Source organism: Phacochoerus africanus, chromosome 9 (genome assembly GCF_016906955.1).
Source record: "Phacochoerus africanus isolate WHEZ1 chromosome 9, ROS_Pafr_v1, whole genome shotgun sequence".
Taxonomy (NCBI): Eukaryota; Metazoa; Chordata; class Mammalia; order Artiodactyla; family Suidae; genus Phacochoerus; species Phacochoerus africanus.
This window is the reverse complement of record NC_062552.1, coordinates 92,943,242-92,968,462: the sequence shown is the minus strand read 5'-3', so window position 1 is coordinate 92,968,462 and position 25,221 is coordinate 92,943,242. Positions and strand designations below refer to the sequence as shown.

General features: G+C 37.6%; 1 protein-coding gene across 5 annotated transcripts in view; it reads right to left on the bottom strand.

Annotated features, from left to right (window-relative positions):
* The window catches only part of GPHN (gephyrin), a 554,831-nt gene extending 536,581 nt beyond the window's left edge, over window positions 1-18,250 (bottom strand). For 2 of the 5 annotated variants that reach the window (XM_047797836.1, XM_047797835.1), the window contains exon 1: window positions 17,678-18,249. In XM_047797836.1, coding sequence (XP_047653792.1) covers window positions 17,678-17,741 — 64 coding nt within the window. In that variant the 5' untranslated portion in view covers window positions 17,742-18,249. Of the gene's footprint in view, window positions 1-17,677 lie in introns of all 5 variants that reach the window. The other 3 variants (XM_047797834.1, XM_047797837.1, XM_047797833.1) reach the window with 3 other exon arrangements.
* Between the last annotated feature and the right edge of the window lie 6,971 nt (window positions 18,251-25,221).

Below are 25,221 nucleotides of genomic sequence, written 5' to 3'. Positions count from 1 at the left end.
CTGTATGATATCACTTGTATAATAAGGAAGAACAAATCTAACTCTATACTGGATCTATTTCTCGTTCTCTAGCCTCTGTATTCTACTGTTTTTGCTGTAAGTTAATAACCAAAAGAATGTTGCCTACAGCCTGAAATATACTGGATAGCCCATTCTCAAGGCTATGACCTTTAAAGACCTTTTCCATTCATATAGAGATAAAAAGTTGCAGAATAGAGAATAACATTTGTCTTGCTGGAGGTTTATAGGACCACTGTGACCAGACCTATGTGGACAGCTGCAAGAACAAAGATTTTCAGCACTAAGAAGTTTGCAACAACCAACCACACTCCTCTTCTAGTATAAGAGAAGCCTGAATTCTAACTTAGGAAAGATGGTTCTTTGGGACATTAGTCCACCATCTTCTAGGTCTGCCAGTTTTTTAAATAAAGTCTCCATTCCTTGCTCCAATAACTCACCTTTCAATTTACTGGCCTGTCATGTGACAAACAGTACAAGCTCGGACTCAGTAACACATATATATAATCTAAAAAATACAACAAACCAGTGAATAAAACAAAAATGAAGCAAACTCACAGATACAGAGAACAAACTAGTGATCATCAGATGGAAGGGAAGGAGGAGGGGCAACACGGGGGGGAGGAAGGGAAAAAGGGTTGTTATAGGATTATATGAAATCATGCATGTGAAACTTCTGAAAACTGTAAAGCACTGCAGAATTTAAAGATTCATTCAGGAGTTCCCATCGTGGTGCAGTGGTTAACAAATCCAACTAGGAACCATGAGGTTTTGGGTTCGATCCCTGCCCTTGCTCAGTGGGTTAACGATCCGGCGTTGCCTTGAGCTGTGATGTAGGTTGCAGATGTGGCTCGGATCCCTTGTTGCTGTGGCTCTGGAATAGGCTGGCAGCTACAGCTCCGATTAGACCCCTAGCCTGAGAACCTCCATATGCCGCAGGAGCGGCCCAAGAAATGGCAAAAAGACAAAAAAAAAAAAATTTAAAGGTTCATTCAATTAAAAAATTAAAATTTTAAATTTTTTAAAAATAAAATAGAAAGCAATAAAAAATCTAATTTAGTAATGTCGCTGTTCATAAGACAAACTACAAAAATTAAGGGTATTTCTATGAATTAATATGAAACAACTGGAAAATGAAATTTAAAGAAACAATATAATTTACAATGCATTTTAAATCATTTTAATGCCTAGCCATAAACCTAACAAAAGATGTACAAGACATCTAGATTAAATACTATAAAATACTACCGAGAGAATTTAAAGACTCAAGTAAGTGGACAGATAATCCGTATTCATAAAATGGAAAACTATACTGTTATATGACAATTCTCTCCAAATTGATACAGCTTTAATGCAATCCCAGTCATAATACAACAGATTTTTTAAGTTGTAATCTGATTCTAATGCATATGAGAATATAAATGATGGCATATAGCTTCTCCCCCCCCCCAAAAAAAAGTTGAAAAAATTTGGAGAACTTACACTATCATATATGAAAACTTAGTATAAAGCTATAGTAGATGGGTTATATTGGTACAAAGATAGACAAACAGACAAATGCAACAGAAACACTCTAGAAACAAGTTCATCCGATTTATATCAAAGGTATCCTATCTAGCCAGTAGGAAACATCCTTGGGAAAAGAATGTTTTTGTTTTTGTTTTTTTTCCTCAAAAAAATGGTGCTGGATCAACCAGATATCCATAAGTTTAAAAAAAATTTTTGATCCCTATCTCATGTCACTCATACAAACTAATCTGAAACATACAGAACTTTAAATAAAAGGGAAAGCAGAAAAGCTTCAAGAAAGTTTTGGAGAATATTTTAATAGTCCTATAGTGTGCAAAGATTTAAACAAGACCAAAAACCCCATTAAACATAAAAAGAAAATTTAATTTAATTTAACATTTAAAAGACACTATTAAGAGTGAAAAGACTAGTCATAGAGAAGATATTTGCCATACACATACCCAGAGTTACCATATTCAGAATTAAAGAATCCCCACAAAACCATAAGACAAAGAAAGTCCTATTAAAAATATATTTTAAATTAATATATTAAAAGGTACTCAATATCATTACTTACCTAAGAAATATAAATTAGAAGGCACTACACACTAACCAGAATGGTCAAAACTAAAAACACTCACAATAGCAAATTTTGACAAAAATATAGAGCAACTAAAAACTTTCCTCCATTGCTGGTGGGGATGGGAAACAGTAAAACCTTTTGGGAAAACAATAACAGCTTTATTAATAGCTGTCAAAACAAAAACTAGGAACAATTCAAATGTCCATCAACAGAAAAATAATAATCCAAGTTGTTCAGTGTAATATCACATATTAATAAAAAGAATAACTGATACACAAAACATGAAAAATATAGAAATGATGAGTGACAAAAGTCATTACATTTACATAAACTTCAAGAAGAGGCAAAGTAATCCTTGATAAAAATCAGGATAGTGATTATTTCGCAGTGGCAGGGGAACTGGATATTAACTAATAAAAGGTGAGAAAATTCTGGAGTGCTGAATATGTTCTACATCTGGGTGGTACTTAACAAGGATCACAATGAAAAATTCATAATGCTGTATAATTAAAATTTGTGTTTCAGCATACGTGTTATATCTCAAATTTTAAAACTGCTAATAGTAGGTAATTCAAATGGAACATTTGGGACAAATTCTTACTATAAAGGATATACCATATAATTTTTTTTAATACCCAAGACTAGGAGTAGGGCAGCCTGGATTTTAGCTCCAATTCTACCAGTTAAGTGTGTAACCTTAAATAAGTCTTTTAATTGGGTCTTAGTTTCTTTGTGTACTAGAGTTGGTTAGTACAGACAATCCTTAAAGTTCTTTCTATATCCAAAAATCTGAGTCTTTGAGATAAATTTTTTAATTAGAAAAATCAAATTCTCAATTTTCAAGCTACCATGTACCTACCATCCACCAAAGGCTTGGATGTAGCAAAACCAAATTACCTTTTATACATCTAACCAACAAAGATTTAAAGTAAGTATATGCTGCTGGGGTTTTTGTTTGCTTCTTTATCTTTTTAGGGCTGCACCTGTGGCATACGCAAGTTCCCAGGCTAGGTGTTGAATCAGAGCTGCAGCTGCCAGCCTACACCACAGCCATAGCAACACCAGACCTGAGTCACGTCTGCAACCTACACTACAGCTCACGGCAATGCCAGATCCTTAACCCACTGAGCAAGGCCAGGGATCAAACCCACATCCTCATGAACACTACTCAGGTTCATTACCGCTGAGCCACGATGGGAACTCCCTACATGATGCTGTTTATCTTGAATTTCTCTACACTACACTTAAGCTCATCTACTTTAGCCAAATTATTCTGGTGCCACCCCTTCAACAGCCAAGAAACCTGACAGCCAGATTATCTTTCCCTGTTGTGGTGGTGTTGTTTTTAAGCGTGGTTTATTTGTCCAGGCCCTGCTCAAATACTATTTCTTTTAAAATATCATCTTTCCTATAGCCACTCTGTCAAAATTAATTGTTTCTTACTCTGTGTACCCACAGTATGTTGCCTGTATTTCTATTATACGCTTATTTCAATCTGTATTAGAGTTACTTACATTCATGTATGCAAGTGGACCCTTCCCAGAGGAAAGACAAACTCACTCAGCCAGATCACGCAAATCAACTTTGGAAATCAATGAATAACAACACAGTAAGATCACATTCATATCTGATTCTGTTAATGGTGCCAAAGCGAAATAACAGATATTAAATGCTGCTGTCCCCTACCCAAAGCAAAAAAAGATTACAATGAATATTTAAATACCAAACTATGGAGTTCTCGGCATGGCACAGTGGGTTAAGAACCCGACTGCAGTAGTTCGGGTCAGTTCAATCAGCCTCACGCAGCGAATTAAAGGATTTAATGTTGCTGCAGCTGTGGCGTAGGTTGCACCTGTGGTTCACATTCAATCCCTGGCCCGGGAATGTCCACATGCAGCAGGTGCAGCCATAAACTTTTTTTTTTATTTAAATAAATAAATGCTGAACTAATTCCAGTTCTTACTTTAAACAACTCTCCAGCAGAACAATGAAAGAGCAAAAGGCAGATAGGTGTGAAAAAAAAGTAAATTAGACCTGTAATGGAGAAACAAATTATTTATGTATGTATTTATTTGTCTTTTGTCCTTTTAGGGCCGCACCCGAGGCATATGGAGGTTCCCAGGCTAAGGGTCTAATCGGAGCTATTGCCGCTGGCCTATGCCAGAGCCACAGCAACACCAGATTGAGCTGTGTCTGCGACCTACACCACAGCTGAAGGCAACGCCGGATCCTTAACCCACTGAACAAGGCCAGGGATCGAACCCGCAACCTCATGGTTCCCAGTTGGATTAGTTTCCGCTGCTCCATGACAGGAACTCCAGAGAAACAAATTATTAACAAATTGACAAATTGTTAATAATAAATTCTTAATTATTAACAATTAACAAATTGTTTTATGTCAGTAAATAGATGATTAGGGAAGGAACAAGAGAACTAATAAGGGTTATGTATTCAGCATTCCTTTTCTGTTAACTGACCCTCCTCCTGTCCACATGGTTGGTACAACACAACCTCTGTCCCCAATCACAAATGATTGATCCAGGACAAAGTTCTTCCTCAAATATTTGAGAAAATACAACTGTGAAAATAAAGTCAGTACTACTCTGAATGGCTGAAATGGGAAGATCTAAACAACATAAAGCAGACAATGGTACTACTGCTTTTTCCATTGTGAAAAAAGCAGATCTGTGGTAAGAGAAAATGGAGCTTACTTTACAAAGTGAAGCAAATACAAGAAAAAGTCCTGAGGACCTTCAAATACTGGGTCCAATATTCCTAGGGCCTCATCTTGTATTTAGGTTTTGTAGTATAGACACCCCATTAGTCTTATATAATAAAATACTTATAAATTTTCCTCTTACTAAAGCTAGCCCAATTTGAATTGTCACTTGCAACCAAAACAATCCTGTGATGACTGTTACTTTGATGATTCCCAATTAATTATGCTTCCTAGTATTCCTAGCCTTTTTCCATAATGACTCTGGGTTGGGCCTTTAAGTATTTTGACCAGTAGAATAATATCAGAAGTGTGGCTGTGCCAGTTTCAGACCTAGCCCTTAATTGTCCTGGCAGCTCTGTTTCCTCCCTCTCACAATGCTTGCTCTTGGACTACCTATCGGAAACCAGCTGTCACACCATGAGGCTAATGAAACCCACATGCAGGAGAACCGAGGCCCTGGACAACAAACAGTCCCAATCAGGCCCCCGGATAACTGATTTATAACAGAGTTATACCTCAACCAATGCCACATAAAGCAGAACTACTAAGTTAATTTGTAGAAATGTGAGAAACATTAAATTATAGTCTTAAGCCACTAAATTTTGTGTGGTTTATAACACAGATTTTAATATAAAAGATTAATTCTCATGCAAGCAATTCAGAATTATACTTTCCTAACACAGACTAAGCCTTTGAGCACAGACTGGGAAGCTATGGCCCCTGGGTCAACTCTAACCAACCCTCTGTTTTTGTAAATAAAGTTTTATTGCAACCCAGTCATGCTCATTTATTTACATATCGTCTACAGCTGCTCTATGCTAGAAGGGCAGAGCTGAGTAGTTGGGACAGAAATCATATAGTCCATAAAGCCTAAAATATTTACTATCTGATTCTTAAAGAAAAAGTTTGATAAACCCCATCATGTGGTACTGACAAGTGTTTTAACATGTAAATGACTAAAACTGTAAACCTACTTTACAACTAACTCCTCAGACTTGAAGGATGACACTAGAAACATTCAGTAGTTTTAGCCTAACACAACACAAAGCAGATCACACATCACATACTTGCCAAAGGCTGAATATTTTGTGACTCACCTCCCAAATTCATATGCTAAACCCTATCCCCCCCACTCTTATAAAAGAAATCCAAAGAGTTCCCCTCCCATTTCTGCCATATGAGGAGACAGAAAGAGGATCGCTGTCTACAAACAAGGAAGTAGGCCCTCGATGGACACTGAATCTGCTGGTACCTTGATCTTGGGCTTCCCTGACACCATGACTGTAAGAAGTAAATGTCCATTGTTTATAAGCCTATGTTTATATGTTCCATTGTTTGTAAATCTATGATACTTTGTTATAGCAACCCAAGTAGACTAAGACAGCACTGAATTGGACTGTATTATGTTAATGAGTCGTGCTATGGTTAGACTAAGAGATCAATAGGAAATAAAAGGCCAAGAAGAGTAATAAAATCAGACACATAACTACTTAGCTATTTAAAATTTTATTATGGGGGTGGCAGAAGTCTCTATTTCAAGTTTATCATGTATTAGATATGACCCACTTCTGAATTCATTAAGAATCATAAAGGAACATTTCATTATGATGCATAACTGTCAATTTTTTTAAAATGCTTCACAGACCCATATGCAGAGGAAACCAGAAAATCCAAGTCCAATATTGACCTAAATCAATGATTCTCAAACATTCCTACCCAAAATAATCTTTGGAAATGCTTTAAATCCTACAGATTTTCTTTGGGCATCTGAAATTTCATAAAACATCTCTCTCCTTTTATATATAATATTCATTTGTCTTATTCCCCCAGTCCTTGTTTCTTTAACCCAAACACAGCAAGATCTATGCCTTAGCTCATTGTCCCTGGGCTTTACTATTTTCCTCATCTATCAATTAAAAGTCTATCTTCCACAAATCAACAATTATCTATGCAAACTATCATTCTGCTAATGCTCTACCACCCTGTAATAGAACACTACTTATATAACATTTAAAACTTTTCCACTTTCTTAACTATAATATAGTACTCCATAACAATAATACCTACATATGTTTGTGTAGAGGCAGTTTTCTCTAAGTTTACATATCTTAAGCCTGAGTATTATCAGAAAGTTTCCCATAAATATGATACATTAAATCTATACCTCAAAAATCTCAAAATTTTTGTCATTAGTTACTATCCTATATATAGCATCTTCTGATTCTAACACCAAAATTATGCTACAAAATAAGAATTTAGATTAAGTGGAACCCCATATAGTACTGATCTTTAATTATGTTCCTAAAATAAAATAAAATAGTAGAGAGATAAACCATGACTGGGTCAGATATCTGAAAGTTGTAGTGGTTGTTCTCTGTTAACATGTTTATAAAGGTAATGAGATTCAAATTTATAACACTTAATGAGGAGTTCCTGTCGTGGCTCAGTGCAAACGAATCAGACTAGGAACCATGAGGTTTCGAGTTCTATCCCTGGCCTTGCTCAGTGGGTTAAGGATCTGGCATTGCCATGAGGTGCAGTGTAGGTCGCAGACGCGGCTCGGGCGTAGGCTGGCAGCTACAGCTCTGATTAGCCTGGGAACCTCCATGTACCTCAGGTGTGGCCCTAAAATGACAAAAAAGACAAAAAGAACACTTAATGAGTATGTATTATGTGGGCACACTCACTCAATATTTACATTTATCATATCACTTATCACAACCCTGTAAGGCAGGCAACTGATTATCCCTCATTTTACAGATGAGAAAACTAAAGCTTAGAGAAATTAAGTAACTCTAAAAACTTCACTTAAGTATAAACTCAGGTCATCTAATCCAGAGCCCACCTACTATTCTGAATATGTATGAACCTAAAACATAAAATTGTTCAAGGACAGTGTCTTATTTTTAAAACAGCTTCATTTTTAATATTTTATAACAAAATAATCATAACATTTGGGAGGAATGCTAGTTTTTGCTTCCCAGCTCTCTGGCATACCATTACAATTTAAATTTAAAAAGAAAAAGGTAATACCTCAATACCTCTAAATCACTATTATTCTAAGCTTGATTGTGTGAATCAGCTATTACACTTGTGTAGTAATTTTTATTCTAAATCTTAAGCATTTTACAATTTGAACTCTCTACAGCACGTAGTAATGAAATAAAACTGCACATATTTTACAGTGGAAGTAGCAGACTTTTATTGTTTCCATTTACACTTGGTATGAATGTCAGTGTCTTTTTCTAGTAGTTTTTCCTGTTTGAAGGAAGGCATTTCAAATAAATAATTCTGCTGTCAGTAACAGATTGTAGATAACGTGAGAGAATGAGAGGATGGTAAACATGAGGTATGTTCCTGAGATTGGGATTATTAAGATTTTAAAGTTGAAAGAGATTTTAGAAAGCATCTATTAATCTTTACATTTTACAGATGATGCCATACGCCCACTGGAAAAGTCCAAAATAGAACTTGATCTAATGTTCTCTCCACATATAGCAGTAACAGAATCAAAACTGATCGTTGCTATTATAGATTTTCTGAATAAGATAATATACTCAGCCGATCTTTTAATGTGAAAAAAGGAAAACTCAGAGATAATAAATAACTGGGAAAATATATATACTTTAAAGGCTAATTCAGAAAAAAAAAAGATTCATTTTCACAGAAGAGATTACTGTAGGAAAACACTGTTACTACAGGAACAAGCTAAAAGAATATAAAGGTCTTAGTCTTCCAAAAGATCATCTCTAAGGGAAAGACCAGTATTTATTTACCAAAGAAATGATGTACAGAATTCTGGTGTATCTTGAAAAACTGTTCCATTCTCAAAAAGTTTTGGAAACACTAGACTAAATAAAGTTCAACAGGCTCCAAAATTATAATATTACTCACATCTTTAATATGTGAATATGCTTTAGCATTCTGTGAATCTCCAAAAGGAGGGATATATTATATAGCACTTTCCAAATTTATATGACTATGTAAAAACCTCTTAATACCATACCTATTATAGCATCTCCCAGAGAAGTGCTACTAGAACAAAATTTGCAAAACACTGGGAGGGATCATTTGAAGGAAAAGAAAAATGAGACTAGACTCATAGCTGATCATAAATTTCAAACAGAGCAGCATAAAAGAGCTGCATAAAAACTAGTCAAATCTCACTCTCATTACATGCATACTACTGTTCTAAAATACCCTTAGATAACCATCCTTATGCAGTATATGAAAAAGTAGAAATCAGTCATTGTGAATGCTCCTGATAAATTAACTATTATTGATATTAGGGGGCACTGAGTTTAACCCACTACTTCTCACACATTAACTTGTTCCAGCTCAAATTAGAAAGTAAATGAGGCAGATAAACTATATTCTTGGGGGGGGGGGGGGAGAAGGGAAAAAGGCATTGAGACTTGATGAAACATCTAGCAAGAGGTGATTGCCCAGCTTTTCCCCTTCTAGTGGCAGAAACTCTTCTTTTGCAGGCTTCCCTACCCCCTCTGCTTGTGATTCTGGTGAGGCTGCCTATTAAGTGTCCCAGTCCCGAAAGAGACATGTGATACATGGTCACAGTCCTCATTTTCCTAGTCACAGTGATTGGCTAAACAATGGACGTGTGAGCCAAGCAAGGTGAAGAAGCGTCCTATAATTTTATATATGCAACACGCTCAAAAAAAAAAAAAAAAACCTAAATACAGAAACGGAGAATAAATGTCCATGATTACATTAATTCCCTGGTCACATTGCTTGAGTCCCTGAAGTCAGTTCCTCCTCTATACTGTGTCTGTGTAAATTAATAAAATCTCTTTTTCACTCAAGCTAATTTTGAGCTGAGTATCTACTGTTTGCAATAAAAAAAGGTCCTGGTCCATGTATATAACTCAAGAAAGATATGTACTGCAAAAGAACTTGTAAAGATAAAAAGAATACCTAATGAACCTGAGATTAGCTATAATTAGTACAAATTTATCTTCCAAAAGAGTGTCATTTCTATCAGAATTTTTGAGTCAATAGTATCTGCTTTTAAAAATTTTATTCATAGTAATAAATCTTACATTTTAAAAAGCTCACAAACATGCAATAATAAACATAGAATGTTATCATCTACAACACTTATCAGTGAAAAATTACAAACCTCTATTTTCATCAACTAAGGATTAAATATAGCATAACATATGATGCAATATAACAGAGCCATTAAAGAGAAAGAAAGAAAGAGGAGTTCCTAGAGGCCCAGCAGTTAAGGATCCAGCATTGTCACTACTGTAGCTCAGGTTCCACCCCAGCCCAAAAACTTCCACATGCTGCAAGCGCAGCAAAAAAAAAAAAAAAAAAAAAAAGGGAAGAAAAGAAAAATGTTATCTACATGAATTAATTATTAAATGTCAAGGAGTATATTGAAGTGGTTAAGAGTTTACACTCTGGGAGTTCCCGTCGTGGCACAGCAGAAACAAATCCGACTAGAAACCATGAGGTGGTGGGTCTGATCCCTGGCCTTGCTCAGTGGGTTAAGGATCCGGCATTGCCGTGAGCTGTGGTGTAGGTCTCAGACTGGGATCGGATCCTGTGTTGCTGTGGCTCTGGGGTAGGCGGGCAGCTACAGCTCTGATTAGACCCCTAGCCTGGGAACCTCCATATGCCATAGGTGCGGCCTTGAAAAGAAGAAAAAAGAAAAAAAAAAAAAGCCAAGAGTTTACACTCTGGGAACAGATTACATGAGTTCAAATCACAGTTTGGCCTTTTATCAGCACAGCCTCTTATTGTAGTAATTTGAGCAAATTACTTGATCATTCTCTGCTAGTTTCTTCAAATGTAAAATGATAATATTATTACGATGATTAAATGAATTAATAGGCTCTACAGCAGGCTCTAGAAAAGTATTTCACACTTGGTAAACTCTCAATAAATTATAATTATTTTCACAAATATAAAAAGTTGTCCAAAATAAGCTGGAAAGAGAAGAAGGTAGAGAATATGTATGAGCGAAGATCACAAAGTCAAAACCTACCAGGTGTGACAGATAACAAATAAGTAAAGTGAAGAGTTCCCGACGTGGCTCAGTGGTTAAAAAAGCCAACTAGCATCCAAGAGGACGTCGAGTGGATCCCTAGCCTCGCTCGGTGGGTTAAGGATCTGGCATTGCTGTGGCTGTGGTATAGGCTGGCGGCTCTAGCTCTGATTAAACCCCTAGCCTGGGAACCTCCATATGCCTCGAGTGTGGCCCTAAAGAGCAAAAAAAAAAAAAAAAAAAGGCATTTTTCACATATATTTTCTAAATTCTTAACAACTCCATGAAATGAATATTGCCATCCTCAAATTGGAGAAGGAAAATTCAGAGAGGTTAAATAACTTCCCAAAATAAAAGGGCCAAGCAAGATCTGAAATCCAAGTCAGTTTGACTACAAAGTTCTTTTTTTTTTCTATTAAACTATATCTTTCAGCCTTCCATATGTACATGATTAAAGGGTACAGCAACATGTATCAACGCTGCAGGAAAACAAAGACATCACTGTAGAGAATAACTCCTACGAAAGATTTTGTTGAGGAAGTGAGGTATGAGCCAAGTCTGAAATTACATGTAAAATAAAACTACTATTGACAGATTAATACCACAAAAATATCTAAAATAAATCTAAATATTTTTCCTTTAGTTTATATTGATTGGACTTAACTGATGAAATTTTCTTCCATTGTTTTATTCTCTTGCATTTTTAATGTATACTATTCCTACCCCATAATGATTCCCATTATAAAGACAAAAACAAAAAATAAAAAAAACAAAAAAGCCTAAGCCTGCTATTCTATATTTCTCTTTCCAGCTGCTCAAGATGCTAAAGGACACAACATATATTGCCATGAGAGCCTCCTTCATCTCAGTGGTGAGAAAAGCTGAGAGAGAGTTAACACTGCTCAAACTAGCCAGACTAGCATTAGATAATGGGTCTTCTAGTGTTCTTTTTATGACCTAGTGCTCCTTAATTTTTTCTTGCCCAAGTACCAATAACAGAGAAGAATGATGGGCTCTGGAGTTATATAATGAGTTCACCTGAAATTTCTTTGTAGTTTGATATTATCTCAAAAGCTCATTCAAAATTCTACATTTGCGCCTAATTTACTCATGCTTATTATATCATTAATGTGGTTTAAATTATATACTCAAGTAAAATTGAGGCTTCAAGAATTATTATGTTTGTTCCCATAGCTTAGATTCTAAGGCTTAGAAACCTTAGCGTATCCCTTGAAAACTATGTTATCAAGAAGCAGGCACAAACTGTAATGCTCAATTTATCACATTTCCTTGCTCCTCTATATTTCAAATCAGGGCATATTTTAAAAGCATAGTAAATTTAATTTCATTCTTTCCAAATACATACTTACTGACAAAACTACTGTAAAAGTTGTTGGAGTTTCTATTTTAATGACAACATTTATAAGAATTCCACTCAGTTTAAATCAATTAAATATAAATTCACTTATGAACTGATTAAACAACCTAAATAGAATTTCTACATGACAGTACTTTATTAGGCATTTGCTTTTGGGGGAGGTCGCTCAAAAATTAAGATTGATGCTATTCATATTAACAATGGATCCAATTACTTTTAAGCAGGTTAAATCTTTTCTTCTTCCTTAATATTTATCTTCTCTGCCCAGATGTGAAGGAAGAAACCCCTTGTGGTGTCATTACCTTCTTTTTCTAGGATCTCTTTTTTTAACATCTCAAATTCCAAATATACTTAGTTCTCAATCCTATCTACAGGTGCACAATATAGATTTTATCTATTTTACTGTTTCAAAAAAGCAACGTTTCACCCTAACCAGGACTCTATCACCAGTAAAAGCAAAAACAGACTCTTCCATCATTTCCAAACATACTGCTGATTCTCCACCATATACCTCAATTAAAGTCAGAGAGCCATATGTGTCCTTAACATAGTTAAAACTCTTAACATGTAACAATATATGTACTACTAATTTATAGTCTTTGGCCAGTGGTGACATTATTAAATATATTCATTATAAGTTAATGCAATGATTTTCTACTTTAATATCCAATACATTGCTTCCAACCAAAAATTCATGGAAGAACAACCTAGTTTGAGAAATAGGTTTTTTTTTTTTTTTTAGTAGCAGTCACATAAGATCAGTATTGGTATGTTTGCCAGTACACTCAATTCCATTTTGTAGGATAAAGTTTTTGCTTGCAATAGTGATCTGCCTACTTAATGACAACATCCATTCTCAAAACAAAGATTATATTTTTATATCTTTATCAATAAATGGGCTTTTCAGAAAATAATATTGACATTCGTAACATATAAGAATAAGCTTGAGGAATGAACTAAAATAAAGGAATGAATGATTCCAGAGTTATACAATCATCGTCTCCTTGGCTTAAAACGTGTGTTTTTGTAATACCTTTTTTTTTTTTTTTGTCTTTTTGCTATTTCTTGGGCCGCTCCTGCGGCATATGGAGGTTCCCAGGCTAGGGGTCCAATCGGAGCTGTAGCCACCGCCCTGTGCCAGAGCCACAGCAACATGGGATCCGAGCTGCGTCTGCAACCTACGCCACAGCTCACGGCAACAACAACGGATCGTTAACCCACTGAGCAAGGGCAGGGACCGAACCTGCAACCTCATGGTTCCTAGTCGGATTCGTTACCCACTGCGCCACGACGGGAACTCCTGTTTTTGTAATATCTTGAATGACTTTATGAATGACCGAAATACACCCTACATGTAATATTTTTGGTTTCTAGTTTACAATTAGTCTTTTATTTAATCTCTATTATGTAGTTTTATATATGTCTAATATTTCTCACCGATTACAAATCTACAACCCAAGAGCAATAAAATGTATATTACTAGAGCAAAAACATGATTTTTAAATTAACATCCTTTCCTAAAAATTTGCATTTTTTTCTCATCCATGCCACTCAACTGCTAGTGAAAATTTAGGTGGGATTATCACCTTTAGCTAAGTGCTTTGGTATACCAAACATTAGCTAGCTAATATGATACTAAATAGACAATGAAACATGATCTGATTCTACATTACAAACATATATGTATCCATTATTTTTCTTTTGTTTCCATGGAGCTTTTACAGTGGTAAAAAAGTGTGTTCCCCTGATAAGCAGCTTCTTCAGATATAGAAAAAAATAGGTAAAAAGTACCACATTTGATACAGTGATAGAGTGAGCCTGCTATGTAAATGTCAAGACTGACTGTAAATATAATTACTACTGAAGTTGTAAAAAAAAAAAAAAAAATCCTACATCTTTCCCACGTTTTTTTAAATTTCAGAGCAAAAGATACTTATTTCTCTCATGTTACTCATCATCACTTTGTCTTTAGTCTGTTATAAACAGAATATCAGAAACAGATATATTGAAAAATAGATCTAAGATCACCAAAGACCATAACTTTCATTTCTAACAAATCAACATAAAATAGTTACTAATACAGTTTTTAGAGACAGATGATAATCTTCAACATAAAATGCTTCCATGATAACCTATGTAAATATTCCCACTTTCCTGACCAAAAAAAGTAATATAACTAAAATATCCATGACACATTACCTATCATACTGATTTCCAAGTTCCAAATGATTCAAGATAGTCATACAAAAACGAAATGCCTTTACTAAATATTTTCCTACCATTATTCTTTCAAAATTGTAACAGTTAATTCATTTGATGAGAAGTTAAAATAGACTGCCTACCACATTTGCCAAATTCATGGCTGAGATAAAGATTACAAAAACACCTAGAAGATGAAAGGTTTCAAAGTAGTATAACTATTATCTTTCAATAGATTATCAAAGATGTCACCAGAAAGTCAAAGACTTTACAAACAACATATTTACCAAAATACTAACATATTATAAAAGGTGTGCATGGGTAGATAATATTTTCCTCTAACCTCTGTAAAACAGATTTAGATTAAATACTGAAAACCACTATTATGAAGCATGGAGAGGAAACAAGCCCTCTAACTTTAAGAAAACCACAAATTATAACTCACAAAACCAATTTTAAGTGTGGCCTCAATTCAATTTTCTTAACTACTTAATAATTTTACTTATAGCAAAGCTGCAATACTTGGAAGTTCTACAAGACAAAACTATGCAACACAGTTTCATTTTTCTAGGTCTGTGTGTGTGCACACACGTGAGCACACACACACACACACAAATCACCTGCAATGTTAAGACCACAAATATTAAGTTGTTTGTAATAAAATCACAAACTGAAGTCCCCTTTCTCTGATTCTTCTCCATGTTTGCAGGCTCAAACATAGTAGCCAATACTTACACCAATAACTTTTCAAGTAAAAGCCTCAGTTATTTGACTTCAAATACTCATTTATCACCAAATCCTACTGTCCTCTGCTACCACTTCTCCCAAATCTGCAACTTCTTTCCATTCCGTCATCTACATCTTTATTCCTGACCCTAGAGTTTCCCCCCTAAACTACAGTACCTCATTCTTACGAGATAGCTTCCCTAGACTGTCTTTCATTCTACTACCAAAATGACCTACTCTCCCTGACATTCTGCTCATACCACCTACCTACCCTACCTGGGCATTCCAGGGCTTTTGCATTGCATTTTTATTCTCTCAAGAATCTTAACCTCACCAACATACTCACTTATAAGGTTGCCACTGATTTTTAATTCCCCTTGAAAATGTCAGTTTCTTCTTACCTCCTATAAAGGTACCAAATTCTCCCTTCAGGTAACCACATTTGCTCCTATTCCAGCTGAGTGTGGAATACTTTTTATATTTAGCTCTCAATTGAACAAGTAATTTATTTAGACAATTTTAGCACAGTGATTGCATACACTGTTTCCTTAAGCTATTTGCATACCAATGTGAGCTGCAGAGATACAGAGGTACATCTGCATCTTTCAAAATATTCTGTACAACAATCTACAATGTCACTTGACCCAGGTAAGATGATTCCCTAAATAAAACTATTACAGAAAGCTTAAGTAAACAAACAAAAATTTTAAATCTCTATGGTTTAACTTTAAAACACTATGACCTTTCATTTCCATGGGTAGCTGACATACTTGGTTCTATTAAGCTTCACTCTCACTACTATATTAATTTTCAAAGCATAGCCAAAGTTTAAAGTGCAAGTTGAGGGTTGATATAGGATATAAACTTTTACATCCTGCTATGAGATCCTCTGAAAATCATCCATGTCAACTCCAAGACTCCTGAGATATAACTAAATCTTTGCACAAGACAACCGCTTCAGCAACAAAAGAAGAGAACAGCGCATCTTCTGATGGGGGGGAGGGGGGTCCCATTCCCTTCAATTAGGTTGACCAGTTTCTCTATTGCAGGGCCTTTCGATTAGGGAAATTCAATAACATTAACCATTAACAATTGAAAACAACATCATTTACTTAAAGGACAGGAAGGGGTACCTCGGAAATCTTTTTCATAAAACTCAGCAGTCAAATTAAGCTCTGCATTCTCTATCTTACCAGCTATGTTTTCTACCTAATAATAAAAGCAAGTCTCATTCAATTTAGTCCCTTCTCGAGCACCGTTTCAACCTGTCAGAATCTGACAAGGGGAAAAATTTTTTTAAGTGTGTGTGTGTGTGTGTGTGTGTGTGTGTGTGTGCGCGCGCGCGCGCGCGCGCCCGCGTGGCTGGGCAAGGGGGAAGAATACTAGGATTCCCGTCTACACCGTTTCTTTTTCCAAAATCACATCAGTTAAGTCTTGGATTTCCTTCACTCCGAACTAAGCCCTCAGGTTCCAAATATAGTTATTTAACCCCCACCTCGCCACTCAATTACATATAAACCTTGCCAACAGAACCACAGCAGAAACCCCTACAAATCGGCTTGCTATTCATCTCGGGAGTCATGCCCTGCAGCAACTGCCTGTCGCCGTACTGAGGGATATTACCCAAACACAACGCAACGGAATCAGACATGCAGAGCACACACGGCTTCCGTGAGGGAGGGAAACGCGACCGGGGAAAAGTGCGCTTCTTCACAAGCCTCTGGACCATCCGGAGGGGGGAGGGGGGGTGGTTCCCAGAAGGAGGGGGACAGAGGAGCCAGAGTCGGGGAGTCCTTCCCTCTCAAGTAAAAAGGGCTGATTCCCGGCCGCAGGCTACAACGGGTCCCTCCAAGGAAACGAAGAAGCGGGCAGAGGGCCCTTTGCTCAGGAAGGCGGAATGCAGACACTTTCCAAGGTCCGGGTGCTAGCGGATCCCTACCTCCCAGGGGAGACGAGGGGTGTCCCATGGGTGGCTGAGGGGATGTCCGGCTCGCGAGGGGCAGTCTGAGGCGAAGCAGAGTTTCGTCTAGTGAACACCCATGTCGTGTCCGGTCGGTGCCCGGCCAAAGCACGGCTAGAGCGGCGCCGGGCCGCCTAGGTGGGGGGAAGGGAGAGGAGGGAGGGGGTGGAAATGGGATTCCCCCCTCTCTGCGACCAGCTTTAGCGAAGAAAGCGCGCGAGCCAGCGAGAGCGGCGTGCTTCAGACTGCGGAGCCGGGATCCGGCCGCCTGCACCGGCAGCACGGAGCCCCGCAGCGCCCGCCGCACCGGCCCTTCTGTCCCCGGGGGCCGGGGACTTCGGCTGAGAAGGCACTGGGGTCTGACACCCCACGGGGTTGGCCGAAGCTCCTGGGGGGCCCCGCGGGAACACCCCAACATCAAGCAATTCTCAATGGTTGTAAAACGCGCCCCCCCACGACCCCCTCCTCACCCTTCCCTCCTCCAGAGGCCTCAGAGAAGGGTCATCACAGGCGAGAAGCCTTAGGTAAGCCGGAGACAGTGACCACGGCGGTCCTGGACGCCCTCCCCTGGTTACCTGTGAGGACTCCGACCCGGATTTGATGGTCGTGGTTAGTGAGGATCATTCCCTCGGTCGCCATGTTTCCCAGCGCAGTCACCGCACTGACAGGAGCCGGGAGAAGCCGGAGCCCGGAGCGCGCGGGCCGGGAGCGCGCTTGCCTCGGAGAGCGCGAGAGTGTGAGCGCCCGTGGAGCGCGAGGAGAGCAAAGAAGGAGGGGGAGGCGGCCAGACACTCAGCGGCCAAGCGCGGAAGGCCCAGAGTGCGCGAGTTCGCGGAGGGGGCGGAGTCGGGGCGCGCGACCCCGAGTCCGGGTCGGAGGTGGCGAACTGCGGGTGGGGGACGCGGTGGCTGCTCGGGGAGAACGCGCGGAGGCGTCCGAGTTAGGCAGGAGAGACCTGGGCCGCACCGCGGAGCGCCAGACCCTGGGCAGCTAGATACCAGGAGATTCAGAGGAAAGAAGAGCACATGCTCCTAAGGTTGCGGGGGCGGAACCGGGGACAGGGGCGGAGCTACACCAAGAATCGTGGAACTCGTGGAGAGTGAGGGGAGGGGAAGAGCTCGGGAGAGGAGTACTGGGAGCTGGAAGGACCCGGCCCGGCAGAGCTGGACTGGGGAACGCTGCTGAGCGCGCGAGTAGCGCCCGATTGGTTGGGAGTACGCGGAGCGGGTGCGCGCGAGACACGAACGCGGCCTCAGCCGAGCCCCAGACAGAAGCAATCCCCTGCCGAGCCTGGCGCCTGGTCTTGCTCCGCTCTGGCAAACTCTTGGGGCGGGCGAGCGGCTCTCCTGAGGAACGAGGAAAGGCGCTGGGGAACCTGGAGATGCCTTAGCAAGATGCGTGGGTGGCAGAACCGCAGCTACCCGTGACAACCTGCGGTGAGCGAAAGCGGAGGTATCCAGTCCTGCCTCATCCTCCCTTTTGCTTTAAAGCGGGCTCGCCTGCCAGCGGATTTCCCAACGCCAAGTTCCCTCCTGCGGTGGAGCTTCACTAGCCTGGAAGCCTGGGGTAGAGCATTTTGAGAAGCGGCTTCTCTTCCGCTGTCCCGTGGTTTTCTGGCCACAGGCTTCGTCGCTAAAAGGGGTGCTTTTAGGTGAAAAGCACCAGTCTTAGAGAATGAGAAAAACGTGTTCATCTCACCCTACCCACAATCACAAAACTGAAAACAGAACCCCGGTGGTGGCAATTTTCACTTCGGTATTAGTGGGATATGAGATTACCGTGAAAATAGTTTGTTGCCACTTATTTTCATCTGTCTTTCATATAATGTGTTATTAATCACCTGTGGCTAGTTAACATCAGTTTCTTAGTTTCCTTCTTTCTAGACTTTTCAACTTCTGAAATAAATCATATACACACGTATGTATACATATTTTTTTCTTCTCAGCTATGGTAAAACTGGGAAGCATAAAAATGAAAAAGTGTCAAAAATGTATTACTGGCAACATTTTATGCAATAAAAATCTCAACTGGATGGTTATTAGTTTCATTGTTCCAACTAGAATGTGGATTTATCCTCTAATTCACATTCTGTATTTCATGTTAAATAATGGGAATACAAAGGGTATGATGGAAGGCATTTAGGCGAGATAAATTTAATTAGTAAATTCTCTTGAGTAAGTGTATTGCTAGTTTTCTTTTTTAATTGAAGTATAGTTGATTTACAATGCTGTATTAATTTCAGGTGTACAGCACAATGATTCAGTCATATGCGTGTGTGTTTTCAGATTCTTTCTCCTTATAGGTTATTACAAAATATTTAGTATAATTCCTTGTGCTATATACACTAGATCCTTGTTGGTTATCTATTTTATATATATAGATAGTGTGTGTATGTTAGCCCCAACCTCCTAATTTATCCTTCCCTCCCTTTCCCCTTTCCTAACCCTAAGTTTTGTTTTCTATGTCTGTGAGTCTGTTTCTGCTTTGTAAATAAGTTCATTTGGGTTTTTTCATTTGTTTCCGCATAGAAACAATATCGCATAATATTGTCTTTCTCTGACTTATTTTACTTAGTATGATAATCTCTAGGTCCACCCATGTTGCTTCAAATGGCATTATTTCATTCATTCACTTTTTATGACTGAATAATATTTCATTATATATATTTATTTATACATATACCACATCTTCTTTACGCATTCCTCTGCTGATGGACATTTGCTCCCATGTCTCAGCTATTGTAAATAGTGCTGCCTATATCTTTTTGAACTGTAGTTTTCTCCAGATATATGCCCAGGAGTGGGATTGCATCATATAGTAACTTGATTTTTAGTTTTTTAAGGAACATCCATAACTGCTCTCCATAGTGGCTGTACCAGTTTACATTCCCATCAACAGAGTAGAAGAGTTCCTTTATTATTTGTAGACGTTTTGATGATGGTCATTCTAACAAGAGTGAGATGATACCTCTTTGTAGTTTTGTTGTGCATTTCTCTAATAGTTAGCAGTGTTGAGCATCTTCTCATGTGCCTGTTGACCATCTGTGTGTCTTCCTTGGAGAAATGTCTATTTACATCTTCCACCCATTGTTTGACTGGGTTGTTAGGTTTTTTTTCATAGTGAGCTATATAAACTATTTGTATATTTTGGAGATTAATCCCTTGTCAGTCTCATTGTCTGCAAATATTTTCTTCTGTTCTGTGGGTTGTCTTTTTCTTTTGTTTATGGTTTCCTGTGGTGTCCAAAAGTTTTTAAGTTTAATCAGGTCCTTGTTTATTTTTGTTTTTATTTCCATTACTCTAGGAGATGATACAAAAAGATATTGCTGTGATTTATGTCAAAGAGGGTCTGCCCATGTTTTCTTCTAGGAGTTTTATAGTACCTAGTCTTATTTTAGGTCTTTAAACCATTTTGTGGTTATTTTTTGTATATAGTGTTAGAGAATGTTCTAATTTCATTCTTTAAATACAGCTGTCCCATTTTCCAAGCACTACTTATTGAAGAGACTATCTTTTCCCCATTGTATATTCTGTCTCCTTTGTTGTAGATTGATATAAGTGGTTAATTGATATAAGAAATACAGGTTTATTTCTAGGTCTTCTATCCTGTGCCATTGATCTTTGTGTTTGTTTTTGTGCCAGTACCACACTGTTTTGATTACTATAGCTTTGCAGTATAGTCTGAAGTCAGGGAGCCTGATCCCTCCATCTCCATTTATTTCTCTCAAGATTGCTTTGGCTATTTTGGGTCTTTTGTGTTTCCATACAGATTAAAAAATTTTTTGTTCTAATTCTGTGAAAAAAAATGCCATTGGTAATTTGATAAGGAGTTCCCTGGTGGCTCAGCAGGTTAAGGATCTGGCATTGTCACTTCTGTGGCTCTGGCTACTGCTGTGTTGCAGGTTTGATCCCTGGCCCAGGAGCTTCCACATGCTGCAGGCAAGGCCAAAAATAAAAAATTAAAATTAAGAGTTGCATTGAGTCAGTAGATTGCCTTGGGTAATATAGTCATTTTGACAATATTGTCTTCTAAACCAAGAACACAATATATCTTTGCATCTGTATTGTCTCCAGTTTTTTTCATCAGCATCTTATAGTTTTTGGGCTACAGGTCTTTTGCCTCTTTAAGTAGATTTATTCATAGATATTTTATTCTCTTTGATGAGATGGTAAATGGGATTGTTTCCTTGATTTCTTTCTGAACTTTCATTCTTAGTGTATAGAAATGTAACAGATTTCTGTGTATTAATTTTGTATCCTGCAACTTTACTAAATTCATTGACGAGGTCTAGTAGTTTTCTGGTAGCATTTTTAGGATTTTTCTATGTCATCTCCAAACAGTGACAGTTTTACTGCTTTTTTTTTCCAATTTAGATTCCTTTTATTTTTCTTCTGGGATTGTTGTGGCTAGGACTTCCAAAACTATGCTTAATAAAAGTGGTGAGAGTGGGCATCCTTATCTCTTCCCTATCTTAGAGGAAATTATTTTATTTTTTCTTGAGTATAATGTCAGCTCTGGGTTTGTCATATATAGCCTTTATTATGTCAAGATATGTTCCCTCTGTGGCCACTTTTCTGAAGAGTTTTTATCATAAATGGGTTGAATTTTATCAAAAGCTTTTTCTGCATCTATTGAGAGGATCATATTGTTTTTATTCTTCAGTTCGTAAATGTGGTATATCACAGTGATTGATTTGCAGTTATTGAAAAATCCTTATATCCCTGGGATAAATCCCACTTGATCATGGTATATGAGCCTTTTAATGTATTGTTGGATTCAGTTTGCTAGTATTTCATTGAGGATTTTTGCATCTATGTTCATCAGAAACATTGGCCTACAATTTTAATTTTTTCTGGTATCTTTGTCAAGTTTTGGTATCTGGCTGATGGTGGCCTCATAAAATGAGTTTGACAGTATTCCTTCCCATATAATTTTTTGCTTTAGTTTCAGAAGGATAGGCATTAACTCTTCTCTAAATGTTGATAGAATTTAAATGTGAAGCCATATGGTCCTGGACTTTTGTTTTTTGGAAGTTTTTTAATCACAGATTCAATTTCATTACTTGTAATGGTCTGTTCATATTTTTTTATTTCTTCCTGCTTCAGTCTTGGGAAATTTTTACCTTTATAAGAATTTGAGTATTTTTGAGAGTAGATTTAAAATTGAAGACAGATATTATAGACCTAGTTTCTATAATAATCTGTCACCATAGAGTCTGGATTTTTAGCAAGTTTTGAATGAGAGCTATATGGGTGAATGTCCAAGAGAATCCTTTCCTTTATCTCAAACTAAAGGTGAAGAGCAGATATTTGGTTACATTGTTACCTTTATGTTACTTTTACCTTTATTCCCTCTAGCACTCCTAAATTATAAATGATTTTAAAATGTCTTGAATTTTCAGAGATAAGTTCTAAATCTGCCCATTAATAGGTTCTATAACCTTAAACGAATATGGGCCTTTTTCTTCATCCTTTAAAGAAAGTGGTAGATAAACACCCTTTCAACTTTGCAGCTTAGATGAACTGTTGACTGGCTGAATTAGGCAATGTATTAGTTCCTATGGCTGCTATAACTAAGTACCACATACTCAGTGGCTTAAAACAACAGAAATGGATTCTCTCGTGATTCTGGAGACCAGAAGTCTAAAATCAAAGGGTGGGCAAGGCCATACTCCTTCTAAAAGCTCTAAGGAATTCTTCCTTGCCTCTTTCTAGCTTCTAATGGTTTCCGACAATTCTGGGAATTCCTTGGCTTATAATTGCATTACTCAGTCTTTGCCTTTGTCTTCACATGGACATCTTCCCTGTGTGTTTTTTCACTCGCCCTTCTTATAAGGACACCAGTCACTGAATTTAGGGCCCATCTGAATCCAGTATGACCCATCTTAACTAATCACAGCTACAAAGACCCTCTTTCCAAACAGGTAACATTCTAAAGTTCTAGGTGGATATAAAATTCAAGGGCACACTATTCAACCCAGTACAGGCAGTGATAGATTACATTTCTGTGTATATCCATGAAAACATATAAATTACAAATTCAGCCTATTAGAATGTTCAAAGTTTTCTTTAAAAGCTGGGATTTAGAAATTAGATATATTTTTAGAGGAAATGCAGCTCTATAGGATAGAGACTAGTGGGGAAATTTTTAATATTTGACCCAAGTAGCCTAATGCTTTTCCCTCATAAGTAGTTTTTTTGTTTTGTTTTGTTTTGTTTTGTTTTTTGGTGTTTTTGCCATTTCTGGGGCCACTTCCGCAGCATATGGAGGTTCCCAGGCTAGGGGTCTAAACAGAGCTGTAGCCACCGGCCTACGCCAGAGCCACAGCAACGCGGGATTCAAGCCGTGTCTGCAACCTACACCACAGCTCACGGCAACGCCAGATCTTTAACCCACTGAGCAACCTCATGGTTCCTAGTTGGATTCGTTAACCACTACGTCACAACGGGAACTTTTTTTGTTTGGTTTGGTTTGGTTTGGTGAGAAGTAGTTTTCTAAATTAGAATTTTCCAAAGTCTAATAAGGTAAATTTATTCATTCCTACTAATGAAATTGACATTTTGGTTTTAGTTCTGATGCCCTTGTTATCTTTTAGAGAAATGGAGCTAAGCCACCTCAATTGCTCATGGAGTTTGATGATACTTATTTGGGAACAACTAGGACTGTATTTTCCAATGTCTGCCATGTTTATTAAAATAAATTTGAGCTTTTCCTTCTTTGGGCTTTTGATAGTATATTTCTGCTGCCCTGACTGCTGCTTGAATAATTATTTTGTAACCTGTCCCTTTGTATTTTTCCTCACCCTTACTTAACTCTCTTCCTCTGAGGTCCCTAACTGGAAATCCACATGTACGAGGATGTTTTTGGTTGCAAGTGACTGATCCTAGTTTAAGCCAAAAGCAATTTTTAAAATTAGAGGGATCCTGAGACCAAAATACTTGGAAACCTTAAGTTTAGGTCATGTCTGCATCCCAAAAGCACTAAGGCAAAGAGAGTAGCATTTTCTGACTGGCTAGGCTTCAGTCATGTGCTCACCCAGAGGATCAGAATCAATTGTACCCTACCAAATTGTCTTAAGATCAAGGGAAGATGTATCTGGGTACCATTTATAAGGCTGGTGACTTGATAGATTAGTAGTTAGTTCACTCTTTCAGACTCCTATCTCTCTCTACCATATAGTAAGATTTTATTCTTTTCTGAGAACTCTAATTTATACCTTTGATCCTACCCACATTATTTCATGTTAATATTCAGAAGATAGAGAAGCTCTTCCCAGTGTGTCCTGACAAGGTCACAACTTACCAGACTGCTTATCTGATGAAAGAAGGACACCACTTATCAGACTGCTTATCTGATGAAAGAAGGACATCAGAAACAAGAAAGTTTTATATCTAAAGAAAGCACTGGTTTTTCTCCCTACTTAATTCAAAGAAAGGATATACAAAGGAGAGGAGTATGATTTTTGCTTGAAGAGGAAGGAATTATTATATAAGGGAAAGGAGAATGATATTTGTTAAATAAAAATAACATTGTGTTCAGAAGCTATTTGATTTCCTAAATGGGCTCTGCTTATAAGACCTTCAGTTTTTAGGATTCAGTATTCATAAGTCAAGAAAAGATAGTCCCAGACTTAACCATTGACATGGATTGAGCTTAAGAGAATTTTTTTAAAATTCAAAATCACTATGCTTTTCTTAAATTATTATTATTAATTGATTTCCACATAGTCAAAGCCCAGATACCCTATAAAAATATTTTTGTCTCCATAAAAGCAACAAAAATTATTTCGTTAACCTAAGTAACTTCATTTTCTCCCAAACTGACTAATATCTAGAGGAAATATGGTTGACGGTAATGTTTATCCAGTATTTTAGCTTAAAATGAACCTTAGTAAAAGTTTAAAATGTTAGGAAGCAAGATAAATTTGTAAAGAATGCAGAGATGATGGAGTTTTCAGCTGTCTTGAAAAATTTCATATTACTATGTAATAATTACATTTCATATTTATCTGCCTATGTATCTACTGCTGTGGAATTGATTGGGTACAGAGCAAGCACCCCTTTCCAACATAGAACCTTGTTTTTTTCTCATGTCCTAATATTTGATGATTAAATACATA